The sequence below is a fragment of the Mustela nigripes genome, chromosome 1 (genome assembly GCF_022355385.1).
Source record: "Mustela nigripes isolate SB6536 chromosome 1, MUSNIG.SB6536, whole genome shotgun sequence".
Lineage (NCBI taxonomy): Eukaryota > Metazoa > Chordata > Mammalia > Carnivora > Mustelidae > Mustela > Mustela nigripes.
Genome location: NC_081557.1, coordinates 86,116,625 through 86,127,510, shown reverse-complemented (window position 1 = coordinate 86,127,510; position 10,886 = coordinate 86,116,625). Strand labels below are relative to the sequence as shown.

The 10,886-nt window shown below is 39.3% G+C and overlaps 1 protein-coding gene across 1 annotated transcript; it reads right to left on the bottom strand.

Moving 5' to 3' along the window:
• Nucleotides 1–4,962: 4,962 nt before the first annotated feature.
• Nucleotides 4,963–5,979, bottom strand: LOC132020114 (putative olfactory receptor 10D4). The gene has a single exon (XM_059404242.1). It carries the CDS (start codon nt 5,974–5,976, stop codon nt 4,963–4,965), a length of 1,014 nt encoding a protein of 337 aa, XP_059260225.1. The 5' UTR covers nt 5,977–5,979.
• Between the last annotated feature and the right edge of the window lie 4,907 nt (nt 5,980–10,886).

Genomic DNA, 10,886 nt, shown 5'->3' with positions numbered 1-10,886 from the left:
TTGGGGATTTGGGCATGTTGTAATGTCATCACTCAAAAGATTGGAAGGGAAGAGGGGCGCTGCTAATTTCTCTTGTCTATTATTTTAATCACTTAAAAAGGTGCTGGTGATTGATAAAGAATTACTTTTCTTGGTTGTGGACATTGGGAGGGTATGTGCTATGTACAGTGAGTTCTGTAAAGTGGGTAAACCTGGTAATTCACATACCTGTACCCCTGGAGCTAATAATATATTATATGTTAATAAAAAATAAAAAATTAATTAAAACAGAAAGAATTTCTTTATCTTGTGCTCAGTATAAAGCTTACTTGGCATCTGCTTGGAAAGCATTTGTGATGATTCTTTATACATATTAGGCTGAGGTCAGAATTTTGAAATATTGAATCACATTGCACAAATTCATGAATTCATCTGTAAGCAAGTTGGGCTGTGTGAAGTATCACAACCACCAGAGAATAGAATAACGTATATCAAGGGAGTCTATCAGTCATCTTTCTGCTCACTTCCTCATGTCTGAGGACTAAAATTGATGAATAAATCTAAGGATCCATTAGACAGTCAAAGTAAAATGTTGATTTTTAATACTAATAAAGCTGGATTGATCATGCAAGAGAATATTCTATCTCCCTCTAAAACCTTGAGGCCAGCGGCATCTTGATCTGCCCTCCCCCTTCGGCTGGGGGAAGGCAGCACACCTACTTCAGCCCGCTGGTTGCCTGGCAACCTGGAGAGATCTGCCTGGATCAACCTGCGGAGTATCCTGCCCATCTCTTCACAACAGAACATAAATTGATTCAATATCAAGGACACACTCCATCCTCAGCTACAAGCGCATTCTCTAATCTATTTCTCATCACACATTATGTCTAGCCACGTTTTTCAATATAGCCCAACAGAAGACACTGTCAAATGAGCTCTCCTAAGAGTGTGAAAATATGCCAACTCATATAATGCCAACAAAATTAAACTGCATATGGGTATCTGTTCTGAATATGAATCTTCTTATTAAAATTTCAGAAAGAAAGTAAAATATAAATATGAAATACCCTTTGGTTGTATATTAAAGTGCAAAGAGTTAAGGGTATAAAATTCTTCTCTCAATTTCATATTCATCTTATTCTAAGGTTGAGGGACCTCATTTAGGGTCATGGTTCCTTCTTCTGTGGCTCATATCTGGGCTCTTTCCTGATGGAATGGGGTGAGCCTCCTTTTGGATTTCCTGATTTGAATTGCCCTACCACGGAGGCTTTCAATTAATTTCTATTTTTCCACGTGGAAATTAATCTTCACAAAACCAGGACAGTACCTAAAATACTAAAAACAAAAGCAAATTCCTAGCCATATAGTAATATTCCAAACAAAATAATATTCACATGACCCAATACATGATATAACCCAACTGCTATTCTAAATGAAAACTACATAAGAGACTTAGTGATTCTAGGGGGGAGGAATGTAGGCAGAGAAATGTGAGAGAAGAGAATTAATCTTCATGTTAGCTATCAGAATGCCCGTCAGCCTGTGTAGATTGCCTGGAGCCCATGAACCATGGATTTGGACTCAATACTCACTTGTGAGAACTATCTTCCTGGAAGGTTTATTACTGTATTAGGCTGCCATATCCCGGGGAATGATTCACCTAGAGATACTTCTTTAATAGAGGATTTCCAGATATTCCTGTTTCTTGAAATATTAAAAAATGTACAATGGTGGCCTCCTAGTTTCCAGGTTTCACTTAAGCCTCCCTTCCTTTGATGCAAGTTTTCCAAGGATTGGGCCCACATTCATTTTATTCACTTCCTAATGATTGTATAAATCCTAACTATTGTACACAATAAATAATCAATACATATTTGTTAACTAATAACACATTCTCCAATACATGCTTAACCTACTAATTTCCATTTCTTTGAGGCCTGCGGTTTTGTCATGTAGGAATGAAGTATAGTCATTCTAACTCATCTTATGGTCAGGGTGCCCCACATTTGTAACTTGAGCAAAAATGGCCTTGTATTCTCCCCAGCCCAAATCGCCTTCCCTCTATAGAGGTGGTTTGCTCTAAGTTTGGCTGCAGAACACTGTATCACATAATACTCAATGCCCATTCTCTATAATTGTATAAAAATGTTAGGAATTTTCCATTTCATTATTTTCTGCCCCATGTCAGTGAGTTTTAGAAAGGTTCTTACATATCATTGCTCAAAGATGACTGTTTCAAGCAAAATATGAAGATTTATTATTAATTCGGTTAATGGACAAACCCACCATGTTTTAGAAGTTTTCTGGCCCCAGGCCATTTGACATCAGGGATTTATGCCTATGTTATCATGAACAACCCTATGTTTAATGGTGATATTTAGGTTCAAGAACCTTGCATTTTCTGTCTCAAAAAATGTTGCTGTTGTCTCTGGAATGTATCCTGATTATGCCACTTGTCTTCTACATCTTTTACATAAATAAATCTGGTTATTTGTTTGACTGGTGTCCTTGACTTGTGTTTCATACTAATATTTCAACTAGCTGGCACCAAGCAAATGAAGGAGAAATTGTTTTTTCTTTTTTTTTTCTTTTAAAGATTTTATTTATTTATTTGACAGAGAGAAGTCACAAGTAGGCAGAGAGGCAGGCAGAGAGAGAGAGAGGGAAGCAGGCAGCCGCTGAGCAGAGAGCCCGATGCGGGGCTCCATCCCAGGACCCTGAGATCATGACCTGAGCCGAAGGCAGCGGCTTAACCCACTGAGCCACCCAGGTGCCCCGAGAAATTGTTTTTTTATTGGTTGAATAGTTCAGCAAGGATTTCATTCCAAGAAATAAATATTTCTTTGTGTCCCGTTTTTGTCTTCCATTTACATTCCTTTCTCTATCCATACTCCCATTTCCCCAACCAGAGAAGTTGGTCCACAGTTACAAGATAGCTGTATGAAATCAAAGAATTAGTGTTTCAGAGATGGAAGGGAATTTGGAAGTCATTTAGTCCAGTGGAAGAAACTTATTTTGATAACTTTTATATCTCCTCTTTTAAAAAGGGATGTTTCTCCTCAATAAGATAGGGTCCTAGTCTGATCATCTTATCCTATGATTCTAGCTGACAGCCTTTGTCATATTCTCAACAAGACAGGCATCATATGCCGTGCCCAGTTTGTTAGAGAGTCATTTTTCCATAAATACATAAGGGAGATGAGAAAACTCTCCCTTACAGTAGAAAGCCAATTAGTAAGTGTAGTAGGAATGATTAAATTGGAAAGTAACTATTTGGCAACCATCATAGTAGTTGATTCAAGGAAGAACCATACATGGATACTAAAACTAGCAGGTAAAAATTCAAGGACTAACAGAATCTTTACATCATCTCAAAGTACCCCTCCTCCCCACAAAGGTCACTATTAATGAGGAAGGTAAAGTAACAACTTCATACTTGAGTAATCTGGCAGATACCACTTTAACCAAATATTCAAAATTAACCACTAGTAATAGGACAAAGAGCCCAAGCCACAGCAAGAGCCTCCTGGTAAGATACAGTGGGAAGAACAAAGCATCATTTCTGAGTTAGTTCTTCCCAGAATGCCTAACCTGAACTCTAATTAGCAGGGAACATCAGAAAAATTCAAATTGATGGATGTCTTCAAAAACATTAAGGTCTTGGAATACAAAGCATGAATCAGGAACTATTCTTGACAAAGGAGAACCTTCCTTCTTCCTCCCTCCCTGCCCCCTCCCTCCCTCCCTTCCTGCCCCTCTGTCTTTCTTCTTTCTTTTTGTTTTCGTGCATTATTTATTCTCTGCTTCCTTCTAAGGATTTAAAGTGGCTTATAAGAGAAGCCATACACAACAGGTAGGTGAAATATACAAAGAAAAAAAAATCCAGAAAAGAAGATTTTAAATTTCAAATTTAAATACAAAATTTAATGTTGCTTCTATACATACAATTTATCTATTTAGTTCCCTTAGCATTGTGGAACATAGAAATTAAAGGAGTCAAACTAAATTACATTGATCTTATGAGAAAAGAGAAAAATATGCTCTTTTCAATGGAAAGGGGCATTTATTTATTTAAAAATTTTTTTTAAATCTATTTATTTAAGAGAGGGAGACAGAGAGAGAGCATGAGCAGGGGCGGGACAGAGGGAAAAAGAGAGATAACCTTAAGCAGGATCCATGCCAAATGCAGAGCCCAACACTGGTCGATCCCAGGACCTTGAGATCATGACCTGAGCTGAAATCAAGAGCCTGTGGCTTAACTGACTGAGCCACCTAGGTGCCCTGGAGAAGGAAATTTATTACTGCTACCTGAGTTTGAGTGAAAATTCTAACACGGGCTTTCTCTAACAAAGATAAATCAGTGTTCTTGTTTTGGAAAAACATGTAGTAACATATTTAAACTTGATTAGCTTGCTTGTTTTTTTTTTTTTTTTTACCATTTTTTACAAAACTAAAGTGGATTCCTTTAGGAGCTAATAAGAAAATGATTCAAGTTCATAGCCTTTTGGGCAGCTAATAATGCAAGAAGAATATTCAGATTCTGGAAGAATGCACACACTAGAAAAATCTTTGAATCACACTTGACTATGCATGAGAAAGATCTAACTTTAAACTACACGTTACTTAATTTGGTTTGAGTTTTGGTGATGATCAGCAGAAAGTTGGAGGTTATGCTCTACAAAAAGGAAGGATATTCAGTTCTGGTATTCTGTATTAATCTTGTAGTTCTTGAAGTTTTTTCTATCCTCCCTTCTCTCTAGATTTTGTGCATTTGTTTTTAACTGAGATTATGAGAAACAAATATGTTCTCTTACCTTTCAGAGATTTAAACAACCAAGAAATGCTTTAGGGAGGATGGTGGATCTGGGAGAAAGTTCTATGCAGCATAACAATCAGTTCACTGTCTGCTAAGGGAGTCTATTAATCAACTTTCATGATAAAACAGAGGGAAACAGGAAAAAGACATATATTTTTAAACTTATCTCAATATCTCGGAAGCTGCAAATGAGAATTTGTCCTAAGAAACAGAAACTCAAACTTTGCCCACCAAAGCTGTAGGTTTCTCTTTTTCTCCATAGCAAAGCCTCTCTTATGAAATGCACTTCGCAGGGCTGATTTTACATCCTTATTCCGAAGGCTGTAGATTAGTGGGTTCAGCATGGGGGTGACAAGATTATTCAATATCTGAATTGTCGCACTGAGCAAGGCACTAGGATTTGGCTGGAGAAAGATGGTGATTACCAGCCCATAAGCACAAAGAATTGCAGTGATGTGGGCGCTGCAGGTAGAGAAGGCTCGCTGTCTGCCCTCTGCTGAGTGAATTTTTGATATGGAGATCCCAATGCGAGTGTAGGAAACAAGGATGAGAGCAAAGCAAATGAGAGACAAAAGACCAACATTTGTAAAACCTACCTTTTGGGCTAGAGAGGTGTCCCCACAGGCTAGAGGTAAGACAGCAGGTATGTCACAGAAGTAGTAGTCTACCTCATTAGAGGCACAGTAGGACAGCTGGAAGGTGAGGGAAGTTAGAATGATGGTGTGAACACAGCCACCCATCCAGGTCCCGGTGGCTAAGATGGCACAGACCCTGTGATTCATGATGACCATGTATCTCAGGGGATAACAGATGGCGACAAAGCGGTCATAGGCCATCACTGTGTATAGGAAGCACTCAGTACAGCCCAGGAAATGGTAGAAGAAGACCTGGGCCATGCAGCCCTGAAAAGAGATACTTTGACTCTGCCCTGAAAGGTATAACAGCATCTTGGGAACAGTTGTTGAAGAGAAACCCAGGTCAAACATGGAGAGGTTTCCCAAGAAAAAGTACATAGGGGTGTGCAGCCCAGAGGAAGAGATGATAGCTGTAAGGATGAGCACATTTCCCAAGAGAGTACACAAATAGAATGAGGAGAACAGGAAGAAGAGGACAGTCTCTAGGCCCTCTGTCCCAGGGATTCCCAGCAGGATGAATTCAGTCACCATTGTGTGATTTCTCATTTCCACGGAAGAACCAACTCTTAGGTGTCTGTGGGAAGAAATCTATGGTTAAATTTAATATGTATGTAAATTAACCGTGCTTAAGCCAGTGAAATGGAAAAGGAGCCAGATGATGCAGATGTCTACAGAGTAGACTTGTCTTCATCTGCTTGCTTCTCTCCATACTGGGTATCTCTCTGTAGGTGCAGTTTCTATTTAAAGATGCCCCTTACTATGGTCTCACAAAGAAGCCCTACATGACCAGTCTCCTATCTTCCATCTTCATGTTCACTATTAAATTATATTGATTCCTAGTGCTGCTTTGTGATTCTAAAAGGATAACTATGAAGACTCAATGTTTGTGTTACAAACAAGGACCCTTCCAAGTTTCTTATATTTGTTTAAGACCATTTGCCCACATGAACTCTCCAAAAACCATTTTTGATCCTATAAGCCATACGTACAAAAGATACAGAATCTTTCCCACATTGTCTCCCTAGGTATGAGGTCAACAATGGCAAACTCTCCAAAGAAGGGTCTCAGAAAGCTCTTTATGAACACGAGATTGCATTAACAGGGTCCATATGCTCTGTATTTTAGTGCATGTGAGTACCTGGTAGCCTCCATTTTCCTGACTTTAGCACAATGAGTAACTGGTAGTGTCCATTTCAGTCTCCAGAGTCTATAATTGTTTAACCAGACCTAAGCTAAGTACTAGCCTAATCTTAAGGCAGCAGAAGGCCCAGTGGTAGTAGAGGGGGCTCCTGTCCAAGTTCCATATTTTGAAAAATGCTGATATCTTTTAACTTTTACAATACACTAAGATCCTTAAATTATAGATCAACTCATGAAGGCTATTGCTTAAGCCCTTTATCTACCTATCTATCTATACTTTTAATTTTTTTTTTTTTTGTGATGATTATGAGGGGAGTGAGAGCCAAGGTAAGAGAAGTGAAGGGCAAGGTTTCGGGACTTACATGGCAATCAGGGGACGTAATTGGCTGGAGCTGCTGAATGCTGCTTTCCTTTCCTTCCCCAGTGAAGGAAGGAGACCTCCTCTGCTAAATCCCCATCAGCTTATAGTCTGCAGGTGGATATCCTGAACTCTTCTCTTTTCAGTCACTTTCAGATAGAATGTCACAAATCTAAATGCACTTTAATTCCTTTGCAGACTCCTGACTCTAGGAGCTGCAATCATTGCCAAATGATTTTAAATAACTTTCTCTTCCTTTGGGTATTAATCCCCCAAGTCAGGGACCCTAATTGAGCAAAAGAGCAATTAGATACTTAGACTAATTGGACCTTAGAAATGAGAGAGAGAGAGAGAGAGAGAGAGAGAGAGAAAGAGTGCAGGGGAGGAAAATGATTAAAGACTAAATCTTTTCTGACTTCCATTGTAAAATATACTTCAGTGGAATAATAATTTTGAAATATTCGTTTGGTGGTGCATATATCACACACTTAATATGCACATATATGTATTTACTATATATGTCCATGTTATGTGTATGTTATCGTAATAAACAAATTATGTTATTTTACTGCACTGTATGATAGGATTGATTTATTGCAAACAACAGTAACTGGGGGTAACCCAGAGAATTAAATAAATGAGTGGAAAACCAGTCACATGGACGGGTGGAACTAGGGCAGCTCTAGGGCCCTCAGCAGTAGGAATTTATGGAATGGCCTCCCTGAGCGCCACCACCAGATGAGTCAGGCTCAGCTGCCTTTTGCTTCCATGTGCCTCAGCTCCAGATTAAAATCTGAATTCCTTGGCTGGGTCATATGCTTACCTCTGTGGCCAGCATACAGGGTACAGTGGAATGGAGATGGGCAGTTCTCCAAAAGAGAGTGGAAAGGCTTATTGCCAGGAAAAAAAGAGAAGAAGCATGCTAAGAGGCCAAGAAAATACTTAGCTATCACTTGAAGCATCTGTTTTATATTGCTTGACATCTGTTCAAGCTTCCAAGTGAAATTCCTCATATACTCTAGAAGTATTTTTTTTTTTTTTTTTTGGCAAGGAATGACTTACCAAATTTCTCAAATACATTCATTCATTTGCTTATTTGTGCATACATGGATTCATTTGTTCCAACAAATACCGGTTATGACAGGGAAGGCATTGATTATTTGCAAGGAGAACCAGAACAATCTGGGAAATTGTGGTCAGACATAGTCCTTCTGCTCAAAAGCAAGTTTTTTAAGTCTGTGAGGCAAAGAGTTTTTTATAGTGTTAATTTAACCTCATAAAACTCTGATGAAATCTTCTATAGACGAGGAAAGTTAGGATAAAAGAACAAATCATGGAGGTCACTCTTAAAGGAAGTAGGACTTGGACTTAGTCCTTAGGACTTTTGGCCATATGGTTTCTGATTTTCAGGGTTCAGTGCTTAAGGAGTGTTTAGGGGGCACTTGGGTGGCTCAGTTGGTTGAGCATCTAACTCTTGATATTGGCTAAGTGTCTTGGGATAGAGCACCAAGGCTCTATGTTCAGCGTGGAATCTGCTTGGGATTCCCTCTCTCTCTCTCTCTCCCTCTACCTACCCCTCTTCTCACCCCTCCCCACTGCTCATATGCACGCTCATAAATAAATAAATCAATAAAATCTCTGGGGCTCCTCTGTGGCTCTGCAATTAAGCTTCTGCCTTAGGCTCAGGTCATGTGATCAGGGTCCTGGGATCGAGTTCCATGTTGGGCTCTCTGCTCATCAGGGAGTCTACTGTCCTACTGCCCCTCCTCCCACTTGTGCACCCTCCTGCCCTCCCTTCCTTCCTCCCTCTCTCTCTCATAAATAAAAAAATAACACTGCTATGTTCTGGTGAACAGGAATTGTCCTTGGTCTCTGCCTGCAAAGAGCTGACAGTCAAGTAAAAGAAGAAAGACATTAATCAAATCATCGTATATATCATTTGTAATTATTTAATGTGGCAAATACTAGGAAGAAAAGTTGAATGGATTGAAAAGTTGTAATGGGAGAGTATTTGTGTTTGCTCATGTTCCTCCTGCCTATCAGAACATAGGTGCACATAATAATTTGTAGCTACCTGGTGTTCCCTGAAGGTCAGGGAGGACTTCCCTGGGAAAATGCCATCTGGTCTGAGACCTGATGAGTGAGTAAGGGTGCAGGAGGGACAAAGCACAGCATGTTCTAGGTGGGGGCAAAGCATGTGCAAATGCTTTGAAAGGGAGCACAGCCCACTTAAAGGACTCAAAGAAAAGAATTGTGAGATCAGGCTTGAGAGGCTGAATGGGAAATGATTATTCAGGGCCCGGCTAGTCACCGTAAAGGTGATGGATGGTCTCTCTCCGAGGAGCGGGAAGAAATGCGAAGAAGGTTTTCAGCAGCATGGCATTAGTGTGTCATGAGAGTGAGGGAATATGAAGAGATAGTCCTAGATGTTGGAGTGAGTTAGAATACACTGAGGGCAACAAATAAGGAGGATCTTTGGGCTACAGAATTTGAGATACTTGGTCAGGAAAAAGGGGAAAAGACAGTCACTGGGGCAGAGAGATGCTACTGGGAATGTAAGTGGATTATTGCCCTGCTTTGGCCTGATCTGATGACGCCAGGACTGAATTTAATATTTAACTCTTTGAATTTCCATACCTGAACATATCCTGAGAACCAGACTTTGATTCTGGGACTCAGGGAAAGCCCCCCACAGAGCTATCTTCTGGAAACACTCAGAAAATTAGAGCCAACTGAGGATAGAAACTAATGAGGATGAGAAACACAGAACCACACCCCATGGGATTAAGACATTTTATTACAAATCAGACACAATTTATAAACAACATAATATGTGTTACACTATTGGTTTTAGAAATGATTGTCCAGTTTTTCCTTCAAAGTAATTGTTTTTTTTTAACTTTCCAGTTTGCATAATTAGCCTCTCTTGATCCCATAATGAGATGTCTATTTTCTTTTTTCTCTTGAAAATAGCTCTTTTAACAGTATGACCCAGCAATTGCACTACTGGGTATTTACCTCGAAGATACAGATGTAATGAAAAGAAAGGCCACATGCACCCCGATGTTCATAGCAGCAACATCCACAATACCCAAACTGTGGAAAGAGCCAAGATGTCCTTCAACAGAAGAATTCCATAATATATAATGGAATATTATTCAGACATCAGAAAGTATGAATACCTAGTATTTACATTGATGTGGATAGAACTCGAGGGTCTTATACTAAGTGAAAGAAGGCAATCAGAGAAAGACAATTATCATATGGTTTCACTTGTATGTGGAATATAAGAAATAGCACAGAGTATCCTGGAGGAAGGGAGGGAAAACTGAATGTGAAGAGAGGGAGGGAGACAAACCCTGAGAGACTCTTGACTCTGGGAAACAAGCTGAGGGTTGTGGAAGGAGAAGTGGGTGAGGAGATGGGGTAACTGGGTGATGGGCATTAAGGAAGGCACATCATGTGATGAGCACTGGGTGTTGTGTGCAAATAATGGATCAATGAACACTACATCAAAAACTAATGATGTGCTATATGTTGGCTAATTGAATGTAAAAAAAGAAAGAAAATAGTTCTTTTAAAAATCAAATGTTATAATCTCATTATAAAATTGTTAAGAGTAGAGAAGAAGCATATAGAAGAAAGTAAAAATCACCCCAGATTGGATGACCCATTTTTAATATTTGGGTGAATACTCTCTTCAACCACCCGTTTATACACAGGTGCATTTATATGAAGATAAAAATTAGGCATAAGTATTCACAATCTTTTTGTTGCTTTGCCTGCTATAGGAATTTTGTCTTTGACCGTCCTGTTCCCTGGACCTTTGTTTTATGGAGTCAGTGTATTGGGTAAGGCAAAGGAAAGATTCATGAATAATAGAAAAGGCCAGAGTAACTTGTGGAAAATAAAAGGAAGAGTTACAGTTGGTTAAGAAAATGGATTTTTGAAGGGCTTG